The sequence below is a fragment of the Suricata suricatta genome, chromosome 8, assembly GCF_006229205.1.
Source record: "Suricata suricatta isolate VVHF042 chromosome 8, meerkat_22Aug2017_6uvM2_HiC, whole genome shotgun sequence".
In the NCBI taxonomy this organism is placed as follows: Eukaryota; Metazoa; Chordata; class Mammalia; order Carnivora; family Herpestidae; genus Suricata; species Suricata suricatta.
The window spans coordinates 7,075,281-7,100,978 of record NC_043707.1 but is presented as its reverse complement, the minus strand read 5'-3'; the positions used below and the strand labels follow the sequence as shown (position 1 = coordinate 7,100,978).

General features: G+C 45.7%; 1 protein-coding gene across 1 annotated transcript in view; it reads right to left on the bottom strand.

The window, feature by feature from the left end:
• Positions 1-351: 351 nt before the first annotated feature.
• The window catches only part of C8H16orf72 (chromosome 8 C16orf72 homolog), a 25,740-nt gene continuing 393 nt past the window's right edge, over positions 352-25,698 (bottom strand). Inside the window, exons 2-4 of the mRNA XM_029949763.1 lie at positions 25,291-25,377; positions 14,592-14,867; positions 352-3,463 (exon numbers count right to left, since the gene is read on the bottom strand). Coding sequence (XP_029805623.1) covers positions 3,219-3,463; positions 14,592-14,867; positions 25,291-25,377 — 608 coding nt within the window. The 3' untranslated portion in view covers positions 352-3,218. The remainder of the gene's footprint in view (positions 3,464-14,591; positions 14,868-25,290; positions 25,378-25,698) is intronic.

Genomic DNA, 25,698 nt, shown 5'->3' with positions numbered 1-25,698 from the left:
TTCATTCATGGTAATTTTCTAAAATTAACCACACAGCCCGCATTCCCAGCTGGATCCCCGGTCTCCACTCCAGATCACCCCTTGGCCTCGTGTGTCCTCACTGGGCTGAGGCTGCCCCCCCCCCACATGTGCGGGGAGCCAGCCGGCCCAGCTCCCACTGCCACAGGGAGCCCTTCTGGACCAAAGACACAGCTACTGAGTTTAATGGATCCCAAAAACCCTTAAAATGGGAGGGGAGGGGGAATGTAGGAAAGGCTGGTTCTTTTCTCAAAGACTGAACTTGATCTGATTTGAACAAAAAAATTAATTCGGATGAGGTGACCAAAACAAAACCGCAGACGAGCCCCATAGTTTTTCGGATTTTTAAATTATTTATTGGTTGATTGATTGAAGATGTGCACCATGTCTCCAGTTGGGTAAACCACATTGTTGAAGAATCTGTCTGTGGGTCTTTAGATTCAGCCAAATGCTTTCCATTAATTTTGCTCTTATTATAAAATGCTAAACACCGTAAGTTGTGAACGCTTCAGCCATGCTCAGAACACTGCGCGGTTGGGATGAACTCAACCTGCTCAGGCCAAGTGAGGGGGGCAGCGACAGGTCTCAGGAGCCAGGAGGTCTGCAAGAATCCGAGGGTCTAGCTTAAAGATGAGGGAAGGTTCTGCTCCCCCAGAACCAACTGTTCGGTTTTAAAATTCAACCTACACTGTGCTCAAGAGACTGAAAAAAAGAAAAACCACGGTCATTTAAAAAAGTACCACACGGTATGCAAATCTTCCATGATTTGTTTGCATCTAAAATGGCACAATGAAGGCTTCAAAATTCTAGCAGTCAGAACGACGGTTTCCTTCGAGAAATCATTTCCCTTTCTACTCCTAGATCTTAAGAGTTATTTTGTGCTGGGGGCACGGGAGAGAGAAGGGGAAGGCGGAGCGAGGGCAGAGGGTCGGGGAGTTAGGAGGAGGTTGACAAATCTCACTGGAGATTAAATGCAGTGGAAAAAAAGTAACGAATGCTAAAGTTTTTTAAAAGTTTAATGGAGCCAATAAGGCATATAAATCGTGTCCTGGCAGACATTAAGACCTGCTTTCTCTTACCAAAGAAAATGGCACATGTTGTATCAAAATTTGACAATCGAGAGTAAAGGGTACTGAGATTAAGCGTCAGAGCACCAACAAAAACAAAAAAACAACCAAAAATAAAAAATTGTTATTCGATTCAGGAGGAACCATAGGACCAAGGCATAAAGGGGAGGTCACACTGGTGTTCCTCACTCTCAAAAATCCTTTAGGAAGAGGTCTGGCCACTTGTGAGCAAGGCGTCACACCACCAGACACCAATTCCAGAATCTAAATTTACAACGATAGGGGGGAAAAAAAAAAACCAGGTAACTCCAAATGCATTTCTGGGCATATTCCAAAGGGAAGCTTAAAAGTATTCCTAATACACAGGCTCGTCTGTTTCAGGTATAATTCTCTCTGCTATTATAGTCGAACAAAAAAGAATTGATCCGCTTTTTGCAAAAATTGTGAATTACCTCACTTTCAATTTTAGTATGGAACTGACTTTTGTTTTTGTTTTCAATTAGGGCTAGATCTCTATGAATACAGAACTTGAGCTCACACATGTCTAACAATCCATTCACCCCCCACCCAGTCCGTGAATATTATGGTTAACTTAGCAACGTTTCTTCACAGAAAGATATTATTAAATGGCTGAAGGAGTTGCAAACTTTAACAAAGTGCTGTGAGTAATTACTGGAAAAACCCTTACACTGATTTGCAATGGTCTTTTAAGGATAAAAACAGGAAGTTAACTGATACTGGACTACAGAGTTTGCAAGGAAACATTTTCACTGTCCTACTTGATATATAATAGCATATGATAGAATAAATTACAGTACCTGGCAGGCTGACATCAGTTCTTCATCTAAAAAAGACTATCATTCAGTTCAAGATATTAAAAATGAAGATGAAGCATGCTCTAAAACATTGTGGCTACAAGAGGTCTTATTAAGGGACTCAAAAGTGGAATCTACTCAGAACCTTTATTTAGGTCAAACTAACATCTAGAGAAGCCTCCATGCGATTCCATCTTTTCCAGAATGAGATTCCAAACTGCACCAGTTAGGGGGGAGGGACTGGAGGGGGGGGGTCGCTACTTAAGTTGTGATAGCACCATTGGCAGATGAAAGACCGTCACCTTCCACCAATTCCAATGGAAACTGCGCAAAGTGGGGTCTTCGTGGAAAATGTCTAACAGGATACGAAAGACTGGAACACCGACCCTCCCCCACCATCCATCTCCCTCTCGCTAATACTGAGCCAAAAAGGAAGCCCATCTTCCAAGTTCATGACCTCCCTACTGTAGGTCCCCCTTGAACGCAGTCTACGAGTTTACATTTACCCTAAGGAACAGTACCCTGCGCGGGAAGTAGTACTTGTCTTAAGATGGGAGTATTTTAAGCCTATGGGGTCAATCCAGGGGGCACTTTAATAATCATATTGCTACTTTTAGAGCGCTAACACACAGTGAATCCAGTAAGGTTCTGTGCATTGATTCGATATTAACTGCATGGCCATCATAGCACCTCTTTACACCACACAATCACCAGAAGTAGAAACTGTGTGGAAAACTAAAACCAGGGCACAGTCCCATCACGAGAAGTGGCACACTGCTGACTAGAGAGAGACCAGGTGCGTGGCACGGGGCCGCTGCAAAACCGGAAGCCTGGAGATGTGACGAGGAAGCCAAATCGTGGGGTTGGGATCGTTTTAGGAACCTGGCAATACTGTTGGAGCAAAATACTCAACGCAGCAGGAAATGGACCAAAAAGGAAGGAGGAGAGGGGAGGGGGCGGAGAAAAAAAGCATTCTATAACCAAATAAACATCTGATTGTTACCCTTCCCTTTGAGAATAAATACGGTTAAGGTCACTTTTAGCCTTGGAACGGATATATGTTTGCCTATGATGATCTTGCTAACGACTCCACGAGGTCTGATGTCCTCTGCTAGGGTTACAGATTCAAGAAAGCCATGGTTACAAGAGGCGTCTACCGTAAATACCTAGAGCTTCTTTTTATGGTAGCCACTACAGAATTCACCTGTCTTAAACAGTGAACAAGGGAAGATGGCCTCATGTTTCCTTTGCAATAATAGTATATGTTGAGGATCAAGTGGCTTTCAAGCAGCATGGTGGGTGTGGAAATGTCTGCAGTTTAGAGCATTCTGTTGCGTTTATGGGTTGGTGAGTCTGTAATGACATCGCCACACTGGGCTGAGGTACGCTTTCTAGTTCCACCATTGTCCAAGTGGAGTGCCATTTCTTCTGATATGAAAGTGTTCAAATCGACATCATGGAGTCCATTTCTCCTTCGACTAGCATTCGATCCACTGCTTACATGTGTAGGAGAGCCTGGGGCACTCGAACGCACGCTTATACTAGCCATTGCACCACTAAGACCTAGGAAGAAGAAAAAAGGTTTTAGAGTTGCTCAATTATTGACCCCTCTTGAAAGCAACCCACTTTACTTTCAATGTTTCATAGCGTCAAAGGAGGTCTGCCTGGGTCCTTAAGGAGTCACGGGGGTGGGCGGGGGGAGTTTAGGTTTTCTTCTGGAGAAATGAATCGCCGGGCTTTTGACGTAGATGTTTCATCGGGAAGGCCACCGATATTTACAATACAGGTAATTACCAACTCCGGGAAGCGTATCCTGTCGCACAGATCACAAAACCCTCCCAGCGACCCTAGTGGGCATACACTGCTTATAGTTCATGGCTGAAAACAGCAGGTGCTTTGCTTTCAACAGGACATTTTGGCTATCCAGAGTCACCACCCCAACAGATCCCCCTAGTGTGTGTATGTGTATGTCTAACTGATCGTCCAAAACCATGGACTCTGCAGCCCAAAAAAGGATGCAGGGTCTCAAGCGGAAAGTGAGTCTACCCTTGGACGAGAACAAACTCTATGATCACCCAAGGTCTGGAACTTGATCTGGCAGAGACAGTCCTCAGGACAACCTAACTTATCATCATGTATGAACCCTCGGAGGCGGCGGGAGCGCCGACAGTAATATCAAAAAATCCTGCTGCCTTCAAGGCTGAATCAAATCCAGAAGAGACCCAGCACCCAGCGCTGGACACTCATTCCTCAGATCCTTGAATCGTATAAAGGAAGCAAACGTATGTTCCACTCTGAAATGTTCAGGATAAACCTGTGAAAGGCCCAAGTGAGGCCAGGAAACATGAACCACAGGAGTGAACTTGAAAACCTTAACATCACGGAGGGTGGATTTCCCTTACAAACTTCCCCTTATGGTACTCTAGCGTCACGCGGGGATTTTGTTATTGCTTGACTAAATTTATAGAATACGACCTGGTATAATCAATGTCCCCAAAGAGCAGAACTTCTATCTTAGATTTTAAAATAAACTCAGAGGTTAGTCTGGGCAGGGGCCCATCCTTTCTAGTTTATATTCTGTTAATAGGATTTAAATTTGAACGTTGAGAAAAAAAATTCTCTTTCTGCCACATCAACTTTGACCTTGTTCTTATCCTTCAAATATTCAACCTTCTCAGGCCCCTGGCCTCAACAGCTACCCCTGCACTGATCCCGTTCCATAGCCCACACCTCTTCCTGCCTCAAACTCCCTACCGGGTAGGCATCAGCCCCCTCACTGCTCTCCCTGTGGAAGAGGTGGCCTTCCCGCCCCCCACAGGTGGCCAGAGGAAGGGTGAACATGCTCTAAGCCATTGCAAGGCTGGTGCCTATCTAAAAAAAAAAAAAAAAAATAGAGGCACTAATCTTGGAGTACTTCCCGTGCGGGGCGCTGAGTAAGTACTCATCCTCACAGTGATCCTACAACATCTGTATGGCCTGTTTTGCAGATGAGAAACGGAGGTTAAAAGGTTAATAAGCAAGCGACCCAAGGTCACACAGCTAGTAAGCAAGAGCTGGGACTCAAAACTCAAGCTGGATCTGACGGTTCCCCTGGACTGTGGCATCGCCCCTTCTTCAAGTCACATGACTTTAGCATCAAGCGGCTCCAGGGTCTTGGGCCTGGCCAGCCTCAGGCCTCGTGGGCACCACGGGGAGGGGAGCGGATGTGCACTGCTGCCACGGGGCCCAGGAGGTGCGGCCTGCACCTGCCGAGGCCTGGCCCCCAGCTCCTCCAGCACCTACTACCTGATACCCACCCCCACCCCCCCTCGGCTCCTTTCCAGGCTCTCCTACCTCTCTCCTTTTGAGTACCTTGCTGGTTCCATTTCTCTCCTGCCTGAAAGTCTCCGCTCCTTCCTGCCTGCAGCCCACCAGCTCCTTCCTCAGGGGCCTCGCTCGGGGCGGGGCGTCTCTTCCACTCAAGAAGCTGGGTGCCACCTAGGGTGGTATCCTCGACCCCCTAACTCACCTCCAGGCACCGTGTTCCACAGGACAGGGATCTCTCCTGCGCACACAGGCCCACCACAGTTCTAACTGCCTGCTGGGCCTCCCCCACTCCCATTTAACGTCAAGAAGGAGCTCCACTCCTTCTTCCTCGGGCCATGAAGGTTAACTAAAAAATAAAGAAAAGGGAAAGAAACACCTTGAACTCTTTTCATACAGTGTCTAACAATCGGGTGGCTTCATCTCTACCTAATGCACACGGTGCCTGGCACACAACCAATCGCTCAATTCTACAAACAGGGGAGCGCTTCAAAGTCCTACCCATTTTGAAACGCACGGAAACCCAAAGCTGCTGGCATTCATTCCCCTCTCCAAGGCCGGGGACACAAACCCAGCTGGCGTTCGTCTCTTAAATCTTTGCTGTCAAGGTTTTTAAAAACTCAAGTTATTCCCAAACTGCTAGCATGTTGTTTTGTTTTTTTCAAGCTCTGTGCGCTGTGCTTTTTTCTAACCTAGCAGCCCTCAACAAACTACTAAAGAGTGTCAACTTAAAACAAGAAAGAATCTTTTCACAGCTGGTCCATAATGCAAGAAGTCCTAAGGGAACTATACTGCAAAATTTAGGCCTCCGGCACAAAACTCGGCTGGCTGACTCCAGTAATTAATCGGAGAACCCCCTTTATCATTTGAAACCACTGAAAGAACTCAACAGGCCCTCCACCCTGAACCCCTCTTGTTAACATCCGACTTGTTTATTAACATCTAAGGACAAATACCCAAGGCTCACAGAATCCTCGCCCAGAAGGGAACAGGCCCATCAAGCAAACGCTTCTATTGTTGCCAATGCTATTGTTGCCAATGCTATTCTCCATGAGAAAGAAGAGAGATTAAATTCCAATTTGGTCAATGTGAAAACAAACCCCCCCTGGAACCGCTGGGAAACTGCCATCTGTCCTCTGTGGAGGGCAGGACTCAGGCTTTCCTGGACGGCTCAAGTACAACCACAATGTGCAACGTGACCTCCTTCCTACCTCCTCTCAGCAGTGAAAACTCTTTTTAACGTTTAACTAGCTGAAAATCTCCCCCAAAAACACTTTCATGTCAAAAAAAAAATTAAGATTAACAACCAAAAAATATATCTTTTAAACAGCCCAAATTTTATTTTAGAAACCAGTGACAGCTACTGGAAGATGCTTCAGGAAACCTTAGCTAAGCCACATGAAATGAACAATCAGGCCTATACAGGTACAGAGAGGCTGAACATGCTTCAGAACTAAAAACTAAGTTGTACAGCCCGAGGGCATACAACTTAATTTCTACCAAAACACACTTTTTCAAAAGGGCTATGGGAATATCGGTTGACAAAAAGCAGAACAAGTAGTTGGATTAGACAGAAAGTCTCCATTGCTTAACACAAGATAAACTTAGCAGTTCTGAAGTTTCTGCATCCATTTTAAATGATTAGTGCAGGAGGAGGGAGAAAAAAAATTAGGATGATTTAATCATACTTTGAAATGAGAGCTCCCACTGGAGCTAAAACAAAGTTACAGTCCAGGTTATAGTAATCAGGGTTACATGGTCAACTGTTAAAGAGTATAGCACATCACTATTATTTTCATACCAAGTTCATGCTTCAGATAGTAAGAAAATCCTGTTTTCAGAATTACATGTAATTCCAGTTTACCAGCACAGAGTTAGGTCACATACAGGCAGAGAGAGAGCAAATGCAGACCGATGCACCCCCTTCCTCCGTCCAGCAGCCTGTGGCCTGGAGGCCGCCTCTACACTACCTGCTCCCCAACCCCCGCAAGACCGGCGCTCGGATGGCCAGCCGCCTGTCGTTAGTGTCAACCCACTGAGCACAGGCTCAGAAGCCTCGCAGATCAGATCGGCTCCACCAGTTTCTTTCCTCTGCAGCTCCAGAGGGGGATTTGAAATCCCCACAATCGGAACCTAGTGAGAACTTCCTGACTGGAACCCTAGGAAACGGGCATTCTTGCATTTCCAATGAATTGCACTATTCAAATGCAGAGCGCTCCCTTTGCACAAAGTGGTGTTCTGAAGTTTTAAAGCAAGCAAGCACTTGTGTGTAAATGTCGTGTTTGAAATGCACCAGGGAAGGAGTTCAAATCCTTGAAAAAAGGAATTCTACTAAGATTTTAGGAATTTCAAGTAGATACCACTCCCCACCCCAATACGTAAATTGTAATACTGAATTTTTATTGAAGTAAAGCACACTAAATCAAACCAATTACAAAGATACATGTGTCATACCAAGAAAACATTTTCAGTTACGCTGACAGCCCAATGCTTTCAATTTTTTCAGACAGTTTTAATGCCATGGGAAAAAAGCTCACGACGTTAAAATGAAAAAAGCAAGATACAGTACCATATATGCAGTATGATCTCAACTATGAAATAATTTTAATATTTATACATTGAAAAAAAAGACTGAAAGAAAATGCACCAAACATTTAACTGTAGTTATCTCTGTAGCGTCTGATAACAAGATACTAAATTTTTTACTTTTCGGAAATTTTCCAACTTTCCAAGAAATGGTTATTTGTAAATCAGGAGACAGTGGAAAATTTAAACTCAAATGTTCAAGTGCTTCATAAACTAGCAGAGAACAGTAAGTACTAGTATGAACTGGCTCTGAGGCATGGCTGCAGGGACTCCTTTTTCACGTCACTGAAAAATATGTCCAACAAAATTTTACCGCAACTTCAAAACAATTTCGTATCATCGATGTTGGTAGCTTTAGTTAAGTCCTACCCCAGAAACTTCAGCAGCGAGCATCTAATCTTAATATAAAGAAAATGCCAAGGTGTCATCAAAAATTTTAATGCCGTGTTAATTGCCTCCGTTGTTCTTGTTCTCAAAAGCTGGTTTGAACAAAAGCCGTAATTTAGAGATTCCAGCCTTCAGAGAGGAATTTTAATTAAAGAAGATTCTTTGAAATGATCACTTTCAAGCATCTAAGAGAGGAGTTTGCTTTGGTGCATTAAATCTCTTACATCTTCATTTCCAAATAAGGTTTTAAAAAACGATTTTGCTGTTAGGTAACTACTGACAGTTGTGTTCTTTCAGGAAGATGCGGACTGCCGTGTACAACACGCCCGCACGGAGCACGGGCACGAGAAGGGAGGCCGGTGGCCCGGGCGGGACTTCCGGTGCGTCCTCTGCGGCAGTTACGAGAGTCAGTGTAAAACCCGTACGCGCCCGCGGCAGCTGTCAGAATGTTTGTACACACTTCGCTCTATGGATGGAAGGGGACAAGACTCCTGAGAGACAGAACCACGCACAACTACTTCAGGTGAAACTGTAGGAAGAAGCTTTGCTCTCACTGGAATTTTCTAACTTCTGCATCACTGCAGTGCACACGGGCCAAAGAACGTGCTGACCAAATTAACCAAAGCTACAAAAAGTGTGCTCAGGAGAAAACCTATGGTTTCAGGCTGCCTGGAATCTCAGCTTTCCATAAACCCTAGGAGAAGGTGCTATCAGTTTTATACACTAAGTATGACAAATTGGGAATATGCCCTACATTTTTCCTAAGTAAAAAGTCCTAGCTGACCGTACACAATTTTCTGAAGAAGCCCTACACCCAGTTTCTCCACGTCCAAGAATCTGTCAAGAAAGTTACGGATTTAAGAGAGCGCGGATCACGAAGGACGTAGGCCACAGAAAGCTGTTAGGCAGGGGAAAACACGGAAGCAGCCAGAAACGGAGTCTATGAGCTCCCCGGGCAGCGGCGCTGTGCCTAGCCGCCTAACCTGACTGTCGAGGTGGGAGCACCGAGTGGCCAGAAGTTCCTCAAAGTCCTGACCTAACGCATCTTTGTATCACAGGCCCCTCCCACTACGGTGCCTCTAATAGAGTGCTTGGTGTTTTGTCTCAGGAAAAAGCTGGGCAATAGAAAAGGCTACTGAAAGACAATATATACTTTATTTTTAAATGACCACCCCTCCCACAGAAGGATTTGAACTGCAGAAATCACAATTCCCAACAACACAGCCACACAAAAAAAGGAGGGTTTCAAACTAAGAAGGTTCAGACTTCAGACTTCAATGTAAAGGCTGGGCCGCCTGAGCCTCTTTCAGTACTTACAGGAGTGAATGCAGCAGCACTCTACCTTTTTAAACCTTCCTAACTGAAACACGAAAGGAACTTAAAACTGGGCAATGTGAGATGCTTAAGCCAAATGTCAATGACAGCCAACAGCAGTGCCTATGATGACATCAGACCCTGCAGGCTAGGGCCCTGAGTGTGATGAATTATACAGGACAACCGAGGCCCAGTGCTGTGAGCTCCTAGTACTTCAGTCAAGAATGCCATCAACATGACTTCCAGAACTAAAACCAAGTGTTTCTGATTTTTATGGAACAGTCTGAACCAGGGCCAGGAACCCACATGACCCCCTAGAGAGGACATAAGGCTTTAATACAGGTATCAAATGGTTCAAGTCTGACTTGGTGTCCAGCCCCTTCTCCTGGCCAGATCTCGCCCCCCTTTCAGGAACACGTGCCCCACTCTTACTCTGGACGCTTTCCACCTAAACCCCATGATAACCAACAGAACTCAGGGTGAGGGGGGCCGGCTTTCAATCTAAGCCTTTCCAGACATTAACACTAGCTTGGGCAAGTCAACTCAGAACCTGTCTATCCAGAAGAAAGAGAGCTTCACCAACTCCACAGATTTCTATCAACAAAAAAAAAAAACCCTTAAGATCCCAGGCAAGTAACATAAGTAATAAACAGTTAAGTTTTAAATTATCCTTCCCCTCTGGAGGAATACATGCAATTTAAAAGGCCATCCTTACTGAAAAGGGAAGGGAAAAAGTACCCTCGAAGGCTACCCAAGCTCCAGGTCTATTTTTTTTTGCAGTAAAATGCCACCCAGAGGCAAAGAGAGAACTCACAGGACTCAGAACTAATAGGAAGTCCGCCTTCTCCCACAGCAAAGAATACAGTGTTGTGAAGGGGTAGGTACTTCTCATTTAATCTAGCACCTTACAAGAGACTGCCTTGGAAAAGTCAATCCTCTTCCCAAGGTCACACTGGGAACGTAGCCTACTCACCAAAGCCTAAATACTGTTCCAACTAAATGAACCAGAAATACAGGTCATGAACCATTCACCTCCAAGACTACTTCTAAGATTTCACTCATGGCTCATGTATTTTCTGATTTCTTTAGAGAAGAAAAATAAGCCTGGAGATCTTTCCCACCCCACCCCCAGCCCCCTGGGGGACGGACCACAAACGCAACTCGGAGGCAAGGCGGTTAAAAACGCGTATACTGTGCAGACCGGCAGACCTGGACCACCTCTTCTATCACTTACGCATCTGTTCCACTGCGGCCAGATACACCGTTTCTCTATCAACAAAATGGTAGGAACTCCGGGCAAGTGTAGGACGAAATAACCTCCTCAGCAGAGGGCTGGCCCCGTATAAACACTAAAACAGCTGTAACATCATCCCCAAACCCCACGCAAGTCCGGGCTGTTCTAATTTAAAAGGGTTGCTTTATAGCTCTCCCAGGGCACACACCATTAATTCCACCCCTGTTGTAGTCCTCTGGGGATGTGTGGTCCTCAACTCTTCCTCAAGGCTCTCTGCCTCCACTGGTATCCATTCGTGTAACAGACCTCCGAACTCCGCGTCCAATTCCGAACACATCTAACAGGTTCTTCGCCAGGTGCTGATAAAGCCAGAAGCGTTAAGACAATGCTCTGCCCTAAAGGTAGCCCCAATCTACTGCAAAGGACTGCCGGAGAAGCAAATCTGAAGACAAAGAGCAGAGTAACAGCTCAAGGAAGGCTTCATAAGGGAGAACTAAGAGAAAGCGGTTATGGAAGAGGCGTTTGATCAGTCTTAACATGTGAGCAGGCGGATAGAAAGAAGTGGAAAAGAGCATGGGCTTATTTCCTCCAAAGAGCTTTCTCGTAATTGCAGCCAGACTGCACTGTAAAATGTCCCTTTCTACCCTTAGAATCTCGCACACACACCACATTCAGGATTAAATTATCCAAGAATGTGTTGACCTCAAGAGAAAAGGAAGCACTCTTCATTTATATATTCCCAGAGACAGCACAGAACTGCCATGTGCACATCTGAAGGGCTCCAAGAGGGAAAGACAGGGATTTACTGATGGGGCTGGAGGGGAAGTCCCGACCAGAGCAAAGCCTGCTGGGATGGCAGGGTGGAGAGGACAGAGTATGCGCGCCCAACAGCCCGGAAGTGGGGGAAACTGCAAGCAAAGGGTCCTGCCGAAGACAGCAAGGGCTCGAAACCAGGGGAGCCTGAGGAAAGCCAGAGGCTGAAGGAGCAGAAAAAGAAAGCCCAAAGAAATGGAAGACTCAGATGAGAAGGGACGCCTAAGCAGCATAATCAGGGAGACTGAGAACCACAAAAATGGTCCAGAGAATTTTAGGTCCATCTGAAGTTTTCTGTTACATTAAAAACTAACCGCAAGCTCGGTAACTTTTTGTTCTTATTTAAGATGAGACTAACAAGGCCAGGACAAAAATCAGTGGGGCACACACTGCTGTATTCCTCGGGACTGCTTGGTCAATTTCTCATCCAGCGTCCTAGACCCCATGGAACACAAAAGAACAGCAGCCTAATGCTGCTGACAAGGGCCAGCAACGAGCACAGGACTGAGCGTGTTCCGGAAGCGTCAATGAGCGACAGATTTGAATGGAACTGTTTGCTGACCACCTGATGGACGTAGGACTGAAACCAGTGTTCCGTCTGATGCAGAGGAGGGGCTCATCAGAGGATCTCTGACCACACCCTCAGTGTAAGAAACAGATGTGCTAGAAGTACCTTCCATCTTTGCCATTTTTCTTCAAATAAAAATGCCTATTTTAGGTGTACTTAGGGCGTCTGGTACAAGTGTTTAGGAGCTGATAAAGAAAAACTGTGTGGGGGAACTGTCTTCTCTTATAAAAAGGGATAGGAAAGTGTGACCTCCCCACACTCATGTTTGCTGTTTATAAACGTTAAGTTTGCTTCAATATGCAATTCTTCTCCTCTGCCCTCCCCCACTCTAAATCTTCATGAATTTAGACTCTCCTTCCAATGCAGATTCCTAAGAACTTCGACTGGACTTCAATTACATTTCACAGATCTGGCTAAGCAAATTATCAAGTATATGCCCTAATTGAGAGGCCTCCAAATACGTTTTAAATGATCATCTGAACAGTTTTCACTTCAAATTACAGACTATCCACTATCACGAGGACAGCTGCTTACAAAGTTGGTCATTAATCTGCCTTACAATCTGGTTAACAAGGCCTTACTACTAGAAATCACTGAAATCACTGTAAACACTCAAACCAGACTGGCATTCTCCTCAATCCATCGATGCTCACTACAAACCACGACAGCACAAAACTCAATGTAATTTAGATTTCTGTATCCTCTTTCAGGAGGCTGCATTACAAATTCAGTGCACAAACCTTACGAGTAAAAGTACACTGAGTCTCCACTATATTCTGGACTTGTGCTAATTGGGTAGTTTACTGAAGGGAAAGATTATTTTCCTACACAGTTTTATAACTAAACTTTCTCAAACCTCACAATTTAAACCTAAGTCAAAATTACAAATAATCTCTTCTTAAAACTACGTTGTTACTGAAACTGCAACACAAGTTCAGGAAAATAATAAACCACAGATTGAAGAGTCACGAGAGGGGCTGGGGAGCGCTGGCTCTTTTTACAAGGTATAAAACTGCACTAAGATTTTTTTGTTGTTGTTAACAGGAGTGGCATTTGTGTGTCTTAAAACTATCTTCTAAAGCATGGTAGAATACCGAAAAAGGAAACCTTAACGAGAGAGGCATGGAATGAATCTTAAATGAACTTGATGATAAAGAAAACCAGAATGCTTACAGAGAACCGCATCCGGCCCTACTTTGCGGACAGTCACTGACCACTATACTCGCTTCCAGTCCTTTGTACCAAACTTAGCAGCAAAAGATGTGAATTCTGTAACCAACACTTGAGGGAACTTTTTTTTGCCTGAGATGCAGGGGTTCTGATCAGGACTACTCCACTCTAAGAGACTAAGTACTGCATCCATAAATCAAGGACTTTCTGGCAACACATGGGTTTTTAACTTATCAAATTAACAGAAAGGAAAAACTCTTTTTTCAAGCCTAGGTTCTCATTAGGGTTTCAGGCGAGGAGCCAAGGTCGGCCAAAGAGCACAAGAACAGACGCATTAAAGCGTCAAGGACACAGGTGTTCCCTGCGTTCCACCCTTTTTAACACCAGGTCACTTGGGTTTGGATGACCCATGCTATGGCCCAGAATGTGCACTTTTAGCAGGACTCCGCACCTAACTCACGAATTGCTTCTCTCCGCTCAGTCACCTGCACCATCATCCACGTTTTCTTTTTCGGTGTCAACTAAGTCTCATCACCTCGTGGGTCTTTTATTTTCACAGCACTATTAAATGTCCTAGAAGTACCTCTCCCAGTTCTATTTGGAAATCTGTATTAGAAAGGAACAAACAATAGACTCGTTGACTACACACCCCAGGCTTCTCCAGTAAGACTTAAACCCCGAGGCCAAGAACGCTGCCTTCTGGCCGGTCTGGCCTGGGGAGATGGTGATGGACTGTCCTGACAGTAGTGACTGTCAAAATCAAGGACCTGAGGGACAACAGACGTAAGGAAAGTCGATTATTCTCACATCTGTCCCTTCCCACGTGGGTCACCAGCTCTCACCCTTTACAGGCACTCAGTAACTCACAGGGGCCCAAATGAGGTCCCGTGAGAACAGCCCAGCACCGTCCGGCCTCCCCTGCCTGCCGCCGCCCCGGCTCTCCAGGCAACTGGAAACTAACAGAATTCTGAAGACACTGGAACTTCCTCTTTGACTCAGAATAATAGGAAAACATGTACAATCATAAGTATAAAGCAATAAATTCTAATCAACGTTGCAAAAGATGCTGTTATTGTGACACCAATAAGCTCAAACTAACTTTCTAAAAACATTTTTTAGGATGGGCTAGCTAACATTCGAAAATTGCCCAGGTAAGTCCTTAGCTTACATTCTACATAAACATTTCTGGAGCATGTAGTTCCGAATAATAGACAGAACACAAGACAATATATCTGGACCTAAACCTAAACGTGAAAAGGGATCCACAGGCACACTCTTAACCACTTTTCCAAAGAAATATGTTTAAACGGCTTTACCATGCAGAGCTATGGCTTCCCGGAAGGGTTGCAAATCAGTCTCTACAGATGAGCTAGTTTCCGTTGAAGTAGCTCGGTTAGGGGACACTACAGTCAGTCTTGGGGGAGCTCTAGAGTTTCGTGGTGGAGGAACTTTCCCACACAGGAAGCTGATCAAATCTTCTCTACGAATAGTTCTTCTGCGCTTTTTAACCCAAGCCAACACATCCTTATTGCGTCGCTGATAGCCAATCTGAATTCCAATATCAAAACTTCGCTGATGAGTATCCACGCTCTCTGTTAGGAAAAAAGAACAACAAACAAGATACATCATGATCAGTCGAGTCATGCAGCATTCATTCCCTCCTAAGAGAAAAACACCTCACGAGCTAACCAAACTGGGCATCATGAAGATTGGGCTTCTCGAGGAATATGGCTAATTTAGTCAATGGAATTGTATTGCATCCATGTTTTCAAATGTTACACATGGCATTTAATCTTCAGGGTCTAAATTCAGAATAACACATGACACAGTCCTAGAGCCTCTACCTTGTTCTTTTAAAAAATAATAATTTTAAATAGAAAGCACAACTACTACTATTGGTCAAATTACCATTCTTAAAATGCTATTCCTTTAAAAATCTTGCTATACTTCATCTAATTAAGGTAGCCTGGTTTACTACTGCTAACTATGGGTAAATTATTATTTTTTTTAATATTTATTCATTTCTGAGACACAGACCAGGTGAGTGGGGGAAGGGCAGGGAGAGGAGGAGACACAGTATCCCAAGCAGACTCCAGGCTCTGAGCTGTCAGCACAGAGCCCGACAACGAGGCTCAAACTCACAAATGGCGAGATCATGACCTGAGCCAAAGTTGGAGGCTTACCTGATTGAGCCACCCAGGCACCCTGATGGGGAAATTATTAAACATGTAATAGTAATATACTCAGCTTCGCTTTAAAAAAAAAAAAAAAAAAGTACTAAGAAGACCATGACAGTGGTACTATGGTCCTCCTAGTGCCCTGAGTAGCTCTACCATGGTCAAAGAATACACACAAGAGTTGGAGTTTTGCTCCAGAGTCCATGATTCCTAACCACTAAGCTCTACGCTCTTTCAGAAAAGAATGAATTCCTGGAGCACCTGGGCGCCTTGGTCAGTTAAGCATCTGACTCTTGGTTTTGGCTCAGATCATGATCCCCCAATTTGTGAGATAGATCCCCACGTTGGACTCTGCACTGACAAGGCAGAGCCTGCTTGGGATTCTCTCTCCCCTCCTCTCTGCCCCTCCCTTAGTCAAGCTCTCTCTCAAAATAAACTTTAAGAAGAATACAAGAAATGAGTGAATTCTCACAATTAATTCTAAGTAGGAGCATCACACCGTTCAACAGAGGCCTCAACACTACAAATGGCTCAGGCCGCCTGCGTTTACACGTTACTCTGGGGATGCGCTCCTGCTCACAGGTTCATCACCAAGAACTGGGAACACACTGAAGGCAGCAGCAAACATTTTAGAAATCATGGGAAAAATTAATTCTGACTACTGACCACTCAACTCCAACACCAAACAGCACAGTGGAAACAGAAAAAGCTTCCTTTCCCTAGGTATACTTTCATTCTGCTTCCAGTCCCCAAAAGTTTCCCATCATTCATAATCAGTCCCAAAAGACCTGGCCTTAAAAATCTCAGGCTGGGCTCCCAGTCTCCCTATACCCCTCCCTGTCTATACTGAGCCCAAGTTTTCAATAAAACAATCTCTGCTCTTCCGAGGGTTTTATACAGTTGGAAAAAGAACTGGGAAATTTAAGCCGCTGCTATTTTAGTTGAACTGCTCTGCTAGCAGAAAATCACGAGTATACTTCTAGTGACAGTAAAGACGACAGTTCCAAAGGCGCCTGGGTGAGTCCGCTAAGCGTCTGACTCCTGGTTTCGGCTCAGGTCAGGATCTCAGTTTGGGAGTTCGAGCTCCGCATCAGACTCCATGCTGATGGAGCGGGGCCTGCTTGGGAGTCTCTCTCCCTGCCCCTCCCCTGCTCATGCTCTCTCCCTCTCTCTCTCAAAATAAACAAAAAAAAGAAAAAGAAAAAAGAAAAAAGCCATGTTCCAGAAAGAAACACAGTAATCCAGACATCACAGAGGACCCCAAGCAGCATGAATGTGCACGCTTAAACAAGAGGATGAGAGAGCAGCACAAGCAGAACTTTACAAGGAGGCCTGGTCCTTAGCAGATGACCAGTCCCTGTTGCTTAAAAAAAAAAAAATTAAAAAATAAAAAAAAATTTTAATGGAAGAAGTTGTCCATGGGAGCATGCTTTAAAAACAGTAAACTCCATCACAACTTTGAGAGACAGATTATTCTTAAAGATAGAAAAAGCGGCCTGGGAATGAAGTAATTTCTCCAGTGTCTCATTACTAGAATGGCCAAGTTACAGTGTGAACCAGTGGCTTTATGATTTCTCCTTTCATCCGAAAACAAGGCAAGCATGAAGTCCATCTTAAAGATCAACAGCATTTAGGAGGATAATATAGCACTTTCCAATCTCCTGAAGAATTCACTGAAGCCAATCTCAGTAACAATAAACTCTTTAAAATGACCGTGGTAAAGCGGTAAAGCCGTATCTAAAGAAGAGATTCTGAAAGCACTGGCAGCATTTTCAGATCAATCAGGCCGTCTCTGAGCAAAAACTGAGCCCCAGCCCCCGGCACCGAACGTCAAGTGTGTGTACCTAGAAGACCCAGGTTTCCACAAACCCGCCCCACCTAAAAGAATGGTTATACTCAAGCTCATAACTGAAGAGGGCGATTTTCAAACAGAGTGAGGAAATTTTATTTTTCAAGACCCATAGGGAAGTGTAAAAGGAATACAAACACCAAGTCTGACGGGGGACTGCACAGTGCAAAGCAAGATGCAGCAGGTGTGTGAATGTACCCCTGCTAAACCAGACACCAGGACAATTCGCCATACGCTGGATATGAAACTCAAGGACTAAAGGGAGGGGCCATCTGAGGCTGTTACTAGAAATACTGACAATTTAGCAAAGAAAGCTAAGTTTGGGGGTTTTTTTAAAACTATTTGATCCCTTTTTTCCTTTTTTTCAATGTTTATTTTTGAGAGACAGAGCATGAGCAGACAAAGGTCAGAGAGAGGGAGACACAGAATCGGAAGCAAGTTTCAGGCTCTGAGCTGACAACGCAGAAGCCAATGTGGGGCTCGAACTCACAAACGTGAAATCATGACCTGAGCCGAAGTTAGTCGCTTAACCGACTGAGCCACCCAGGCAGCCCCTGGGGTCGTTTTAATTGAGGACACAAGGACATCCCAAAAATCAGATCTGCAGGAGCCTAATTTTTTTTTCTTTTTTAAAGTAGACCACGCCCAACGTGGAGCTTGAACTCACAACCCTAAGATCAAGAGTCGTATGCTCTACCGACTGAGCCAGCCAGACCCCGCAAAGGAGGGCCTGATGCTTCAATCACAGATTTGAACGAAGCTGAAAAATGCAAGTATTCACTGGTTTAGATGAAAGACAGTAACATTAAGTTGTGTGAAGCTGTTTTAAAATTTATACAACTAAAAAAAAAAAGATTTCCCAACTGACCAATTATTTTACCTCAGAAATTCTGAGAGTCTCAAATAACAGAACCAACCAAGAACATACTAAGCACACAGTTTCTACAGGTTAGAAGAACCAGGAAAACCAAGAACACACAGACTTTTACAGGTTAGAAGGCACAGGAAAAGCATAAATGACATGTAAGGTCTTCGGGCACACCCTTCTGCACTCCCTGGGCCCAATTTGGTTTTATACCATTAACAGTATCCTGAAAGCCGAATCCAATCACCTTACCACCCAGGTGAATCCAATCTCAGTTATTTCTCTAAAAACAAAATCTCATGTTGACCCTACAGCATATGAAATACAGTCCTTATGTTAGGACTTTAAACAGTTATTCAGTTGAAAATAAAAGCCCATCACGCCTTGCACTAAACAGGAGAGGCGTGAATACTTACTGGAGAATCTCAGGCATGACTAGGCTAGATTTTAATGTAACCACAGGCTGACTTAGCGAACAGCAGCCATAAACACGCACAAGGACAGCCTTCTGAAGGCTCCCAGGCAGACTGCTGTGGGTACATCTGAACCCTGACAGACAGACATCCAAATTCTAGAAATGCAGAGATAGAGACTGTGGGGACAGTCTTATGTGAAAACTATTTTGGTGAAGCCAAGAAGCCTCTGGGCAGCAGGGTCATAAGCTTAAAGGTTAGGCAAACCCCAAGGGCATCAAAATGTCAATCTAACCTTTAAGCACAACCCATTCATTTCCTTATTCAAGACACAAATGGACTCGGTCAAGTCACAGTAGATGTCCCATGTTCCACTGGCTTTAAAAAAAAAGCTTTTATATAAGCAGCTGAAACTGAATCCCAAATTTTTAAAGGTCTAATCCTTTCCCCACTGGCAGGGGCCACCAGGCACAGGAGCATCTGATTTCTGAGATGAAGACCAAATGCAGAGCTTCCTTACTTGCGACAGACAAGATGAACCAGGTATCACTATGGCTTCTGCCGCTCACAAACCTTTCTTGAGTTCGCCAGCGCAGACCTCCCAACTTCAGCAACAAGCAAGGAACTGGAGCTGAGGCTCAGAAGGCCTTGCGGTGAAGTCAAGTGAAGGGACACAGCTCTTCCCCAACCACAGAGAAGCCGTCTCCCACTCTCCTTAGAGGGTCTACCAACTGTGAGAATACACTGCAGACCAAAGCAACACTGGCAGGAATACTAACAACTACTCAATATCTGAACTTAGAAATGCAGTCTGCACTCACCAACCAGTCTGCCGCAGGGCAGAACAGTACTAACAATGTTTCATTAGATACAAAGATGGGAGCTGCAGGCAAAATAAAAGCCTTTTCCAACTGTTTGGAGAAAACGATGCCTACATTCCCTAACGAAGTAATGTACCCAAAAAGAAGCACTCTCTAGTAGCTACTTTGGACTCAGTTTTCACGCGGCCAGCACACACCACCAAGGGCAGGGGCCGCATCTGCCTGGCATCCGGTCCCCACCCTCCCTCTCCCGGTCCCGGTCCCGGTCCCCTCCCTCTCCCGAAGGGACCCGGAGTTTCTGTTTGGGGAGCTCTGGGGAGAGCCGCCCTCATGCTGGGGCGCGAGGCGGAACAGTGGTTTAGTGCTCAGCTCCTCTGCACGGCCCGAACAGCGGCTAGGACACTGGTTCAGATGAAGCACGGGGCCCAATTCTGCTGGCAGCTCCCGGGCTCCTGTCAGCGTTGGTGAGTGACCTGAAGGCATGCACTGCCAACACACTGAAAGCAGCCACAAACAAAGCGCGTGCGCACACACTCGGGCACACACGAGGTGGGGAGAGCTGAGTCCGGGCCGCGCCACCGAAGCCCCCCTGCCTCATCTTTTCTGCCCCCTCCGCAGCCGAAACCCCCTTTCACAGAAAAATTGTAGTGTTCAAGCCCCGCACGGGTCTCTACACAGAGCAACTCGGAGCCTGCTGGGGAATTCTGTGCCCCTCCCCGGAGCACGCTCTCGAAATAAATTAAAAAAGAAAAAGATTCTCCTCTACAAAAATTAACAGATTCCACAAACGGTATTAGTGGCTGAGCCCAGTGCTCCTTACAATTTATTAACAATAAAACGTAAGACTTAAGATTACTATAATCCAGACTAAGGGGTTCTGAAAAGCTACAAAGTTCAGTAATGGGTTTTTTACAGGTCAGTGACAGGCCACTCCAGAAAGTCAAATTTTAAGGCACTGAACTTCCACTACTTGTCTCCAGGCAGAACCTGCGGTCTCCGACCACTGGTTATACGCCCAACGCTCACCACCGGGCCCACAAATCTTCAGTACGTTCTGCTCATCCTCAGTCCACACTCGGGTCTGAGACATACACGAAGTGAGACAGCGTATTAATAAGAGGGTTTGGCATCAAGACCTCTCAAAAATAAGGACTTAAAGGGCATCGTGCTATCTTTCTCACCTGCCAACCCAATTTACTTTGAGTCCTTTTAGGGGAAAAAGGAAAGTGGAAAAGTACACCCCACAAAGCTTTTTTCAACACAAGAAAAAATGCACACACATGGGGTCCCTGGGTGGCTCAGTCAGTTAAATGACAAACTTAGGCCCATGTCATGATCCCCTGGTTCATGAGCTCGAGCCCCACGTCAGGCTCTGTGCTGATGACTCAGAGCCTGGAACCTGCTTCAGGATCTGTGTTCTCTCTCTGCCCCTCTCCCGCTCATGCTCTCTCAAAAATAAACAAACGCTAACAAAAATGTACATGGATTTAGATGTAAGACAAAAAATAATCTAGAATTTGTTCTCTTCATCTTTTTTAAGGACTCCTCAAAGCCAGAAAAAACTGAAAAATAGAACTTTAATAACAACAAGGTCAGAGCACCTGGGTGGCTCAGTCAGTTGAGCGACCAACTCTGGCTCAGGTCACAATCTCATGATTCATGGGTTCAAGACCTGCATAGGGCTCTGTGCTGACACCTAGCTCAGAGCCTGGAGTCTGCTCCAGATTCTGTGTCTCCCTTTCTCTCTGCCTCTCCCCTGCTCACACTCTGTCTCTCATAAATATATAAATGTTAAAAAAATAAAATAACAACAAGGTCAACACGTGAACACTCCATGCCCCGAATACCCCAGCACTAAACTCACATCTTGTTCTCCAAGGTACGGGTAACATATCCCCAGCTATGGTCGAGAAAATGACGGAGCACAATGGTGAAATGTCTCACTCCATTAAGTCTCCAGGACCATACAGCTAAGTAGTGACAGCCCAAAATCCCACATCTGACAGCAGTAGTAGCTACCATTCTAGCGATGCTGGCTTGCTTTAAGCACCGCTCAAGTACAAATACACCCTGGGCAGAGGCTGCTCAAGGAGAAAACCAGAAACATCTTTTAACACAACAGTATCAAGAGAAAGCTCCTAACACAGGTGGTAGAATTCACTATAAAACTCGAGTTTCAGATGCAGTTTTTACAAGTGGAGGCAGGAGCACCTGGCTGACTCAGTCCATGAAGCATGTGACTCTTGACCTCGGGATCATGAGTTCAAGCCCTACACTGGGTGTAGAGCTAACTTTTTATTTTAAGGGGCACCTGGGTGGCTCAGTTGGTTAGGTGTCCTATTTCAGCTCAGGTCGTGATCTCACAGTTGGTGGGTTCAAGCCCCGCATCAGCCTCTGCTGACAGCTCAGAGCCTGGACCCTGCTTTAGATTCCGTGTTTCCTTTTCTCTGCCCCTCCCTGGCCTGTACTCTGTCTCTCTCAAAAACAAATAAAACTGTTAAAGAAAACTAAAAAAAAATAATAATAAATAAACGGGGTCCTGAGTGGCTCAGCACGTTAGGCATCCAATTCTTGATTTCAGCTCAAGTTACAATCTCGCAGTTCATGGGCTCGAGCCCCACATTAAGCTTTGTGGAAACAGCCCCGAGCCTGCTTCGGATTCTCTTTCTCTCTCTGCCTCTACTCCACTCACTCTCTCTCAAAATTAACATTAAAAAAAAAAAAAAAGAGTCAGGGAAATGCTGAAAAGTGGCCCTATGGGATGTGATCAAGCACTGGCTCAAGGGCTCTCTGCTGATCAACTAAGGTGCTGGCACCCACTTTACTCACGGCCGAGGCTCGATCAGCCTTGTCCCAGAGGAAAACCACCAGTCCATCCTCTCTTCTGGGCAGAGCCCCCCCCCCCCCCCAAAGAGAAGAAAGTTAGCCTAAGTAGACCAATACTTTCCTACGGAGGAGTCAGGAAACAATGCAACTGGCACCCGGGAAAATGCAGGATGGGGGGGGCAGGGAGCTTTAAGATGCAAACCACTAGGTGTGGAGCGGTATTTCCCAGGTAAGCATGAACCTGGAGTGACCGTAACTTTTCACACAGCTCTTCAGGTACAGGTATCAAAACTGTACTAGGCCAGAACCAGAACCTGACTGCAAAGTGAATGAATATCGCCCTCTTTGGATTTACCAAATCAAGATAAAGCTGAGAACCCGACAATCAAGATTTCTTCTTCCCCTTTCCAAGAGGATACCAAAGTCTGGCCCTACCACACAGAATAGAAGGAACCACACACTCCATTCGGCTAAATTCTGTCCACACTGAGGGACAACTCACTCTCCCGTAAATCCTCGAGTCAAACCAAGTAACTAACACTTGATTTTTCAAAAGCCCACAAGCAATCAAAAGGTCCTCAGATAAGCATTACCTCCATCCCGAACTTCCAGTGAACTTTCTGAACTTCCTTTTAGGAGTTATCCAGAACCTGGCAAAAGTGCCAACCTCTCTCCCCCCAGCCTGCAAAAAGAGCCATTTTTAGCTTGCCAGATTAATGTTTAATCACACAAAATACTGAAGCACTGTCCACTTAAAGAGACCCCTCCAAATCTTCCCTTATAAACTACACGTAAACGTTTCATCAGAGCTAGGAACGATTTCCATGGGCCACTACTCCCCGCTGCGTGCTCTGGTGACACTACCCCGCTAATGGTACCGGTTCTATTTAAGGCACCTAATTATTCCTACAGCTGCATTCCTGGTCCCCAAAGACTTCACCCTGAAAAAGAGAGGCCTGAGGCTCTGTGAGGCTCTGCAGAGCATGATCCTCTCCGTGAGTGAGTTCAGACTATGCTGCTCCACTACAAAATCCCACAAACCACAACTTACCTTTCCTAACAGGTAAAGGATAGATTTACTTCTACAGTAACAGGGCATAAAAGAAAACAGGTTCTAATGATCTAATATTCACAATAACCCAAGAACATCACATGATTTTTTTTTTTAAATGAAGGTCTCATTAAATTCTCTCAACGGAGACCACGAATATATTATAAAAATGAATTTCAAATCCCGTCATCAAATTAGGGAGAATTTTCAAAGGGCAGCTTCTGAACCCATCTTCTTACGTAAGGAAGGACACAAAACTGCCAGGTTTAATTCTACAGAGATACATCACAAAAGCACACAACAGCACCAAAACCAACACAAAATCTAAAGAGTCATATTTTTCCATGGCCTAGGCAAAGACCCTGGCATACATAAGCACCAAGAATGGTGCCATCCCCCAGCTACAAGCAAAAAGCAACTGCAACAAACAAATGGTAAACTGTAATGCCTCACAAACAAAATGGGACTCAACAACAACAACAACAACAAAAGGGGGGGGGGTTCAGAGTTTAACACCTTCAGCTTCAGCAAGAACTCAAAAGGATCAATCTCAGAAACCTGGGAAGGGATGAAACCAGGCACAAAAGACTACATACCATTCAGCTCTATTCATGACTCGTGACCTTACGGAAACCAGAAACCATACACTGCGCGGGGCAAGGAGCTCAGTGGTGCCGAGGGCTCGGGCCGGGGGTAGACGATCTCTTAACGCACGTTGATCAAATTCAACCTATGTGATTCTTAGAAGACTGACCACACAGCAACCAAGAAAGGAGTTTTTCAGATGGGTATTAAGTATTTCAAAATTCTCTGGATGAAACCAAGAGCCATTCCAGACAATGCTTAATACCCTCAAGCACAGATAGATGTTAGAGTAATTCACTCAACGTCAAAATTTAGAGAACTCAACCTACATAAAAGAGAAGATGACCACTGGGACACCATCTGTGTTCCCCTTTTCTCATAAGCCTAGACTGAGTTCCTCCTTCCCTAAAATCAACATTCCGTGAACCAGTTTGTTTTCAAACTCCTATCCCAAAACACTGCAAATTCCATCCAGGAAATCTCACGGTAAAGGCCATGTTTCCTACAGAATGCTGCCCCCACTCGCATCCCTCTGCAAAAATAAGAACCTGAGAAGTCACCCCACGGCCTGTGCTTCAACTTGGCCTGAGAATTCTGAAGTGCAAAAAGCCCATTACTGTTAAGAGCAACTTCTCAAAGTTTGAAAGCATTTGACTTAATCACATTTTTCCTAAGATTAACAAATTCTAATCCCGTCTCCATAGGAACCTCGCCGCCAAGAAACATCAAAGCCAAATTTCCAGATCCTCAACACCAGAAAGACACAAAACCTAGCGCCAGGGTCAGTGAGCGCACACAGGGAGCAAGAACGGTCACTTACAGATCTTCAGGTCAGTGGGGGAGGGGGAGAGGAGCTCCAAAAAAACACTATCATAAAGCCCAAATCTACCAACACGAGCTCTGATAACACGTTTCCTGACCCAGGACGGCTTTGAAAACAATTATTCGGAGTTGCTAGCGACGAAGAGTTGGTTAACGTGCACACAGCTTAATCCAATGAGCTTTCAACGCACTTCCGATAGAGCGAGGACCCTGCGCTAAGCTGCCCAAGCCTCACTCCTCCCCAGGAGGTGCTCGCGTCGGTCTGTGGCACCAAACCATCGCCTCTCGTCTTGCCTGGCTCAGCACTGGCGACACTCGGGGACCGGAGCGCGGCTCCCGCAGGGCGGGATTTATTCTGCAGCCCCCACTCGGCAGGACACTCACAAACGCCCCAGCTGAGAACCAGCGACGTGACGGCCCTCCGCCCCCCACCCCCCCGGGGCTCTCTACCCACCACGGAGTCCGGGCACCCAGGGGCTGGACTGGGCAGCAGCAAAGACCCGGACAGGCCGGGCAAGGGTGTCCAATACGCTCGAAACCAAGGACTCCACGCCTGACGCAAGCTGCCCTTCCCCTTAGGCGGCAATGCAGCAAGGTTATCTTTACCTTTGTAGAGGTTGGTGACGGCGGTGGCTGCGTTTTGGAAGGGGACCCAGAGAGAAAGTCCTGGCTGCTGACACACTCGGTCTGAAAAAGTGGGGGCGGGGGGGGAGAAAAAAAGAAACACAAAAGACACAGACAGAGAGGGAGAGACAGAGAAAGACATGTTATTTGGGCGTCAATCACTCCGAACGGCCATATTAGGTTTCGCCATTTTGTACCAGGGTTTCGGGATCCTACATTCGGTGCGAGGACGGCAGTCGGGAGGGGGAGGGTTCGCGGCGGGGACAGGGACCAGCCGCGGGGCCCAGAGGCGCAGTCCCCCCGCAGCCGAGCCGCGGCCGCCGGAGGCGCCCCCTCCCCGTCCCCGCCCCGAGGCCGGCTCGGGGCACAATGGGCCGGCCCCGCCACCTC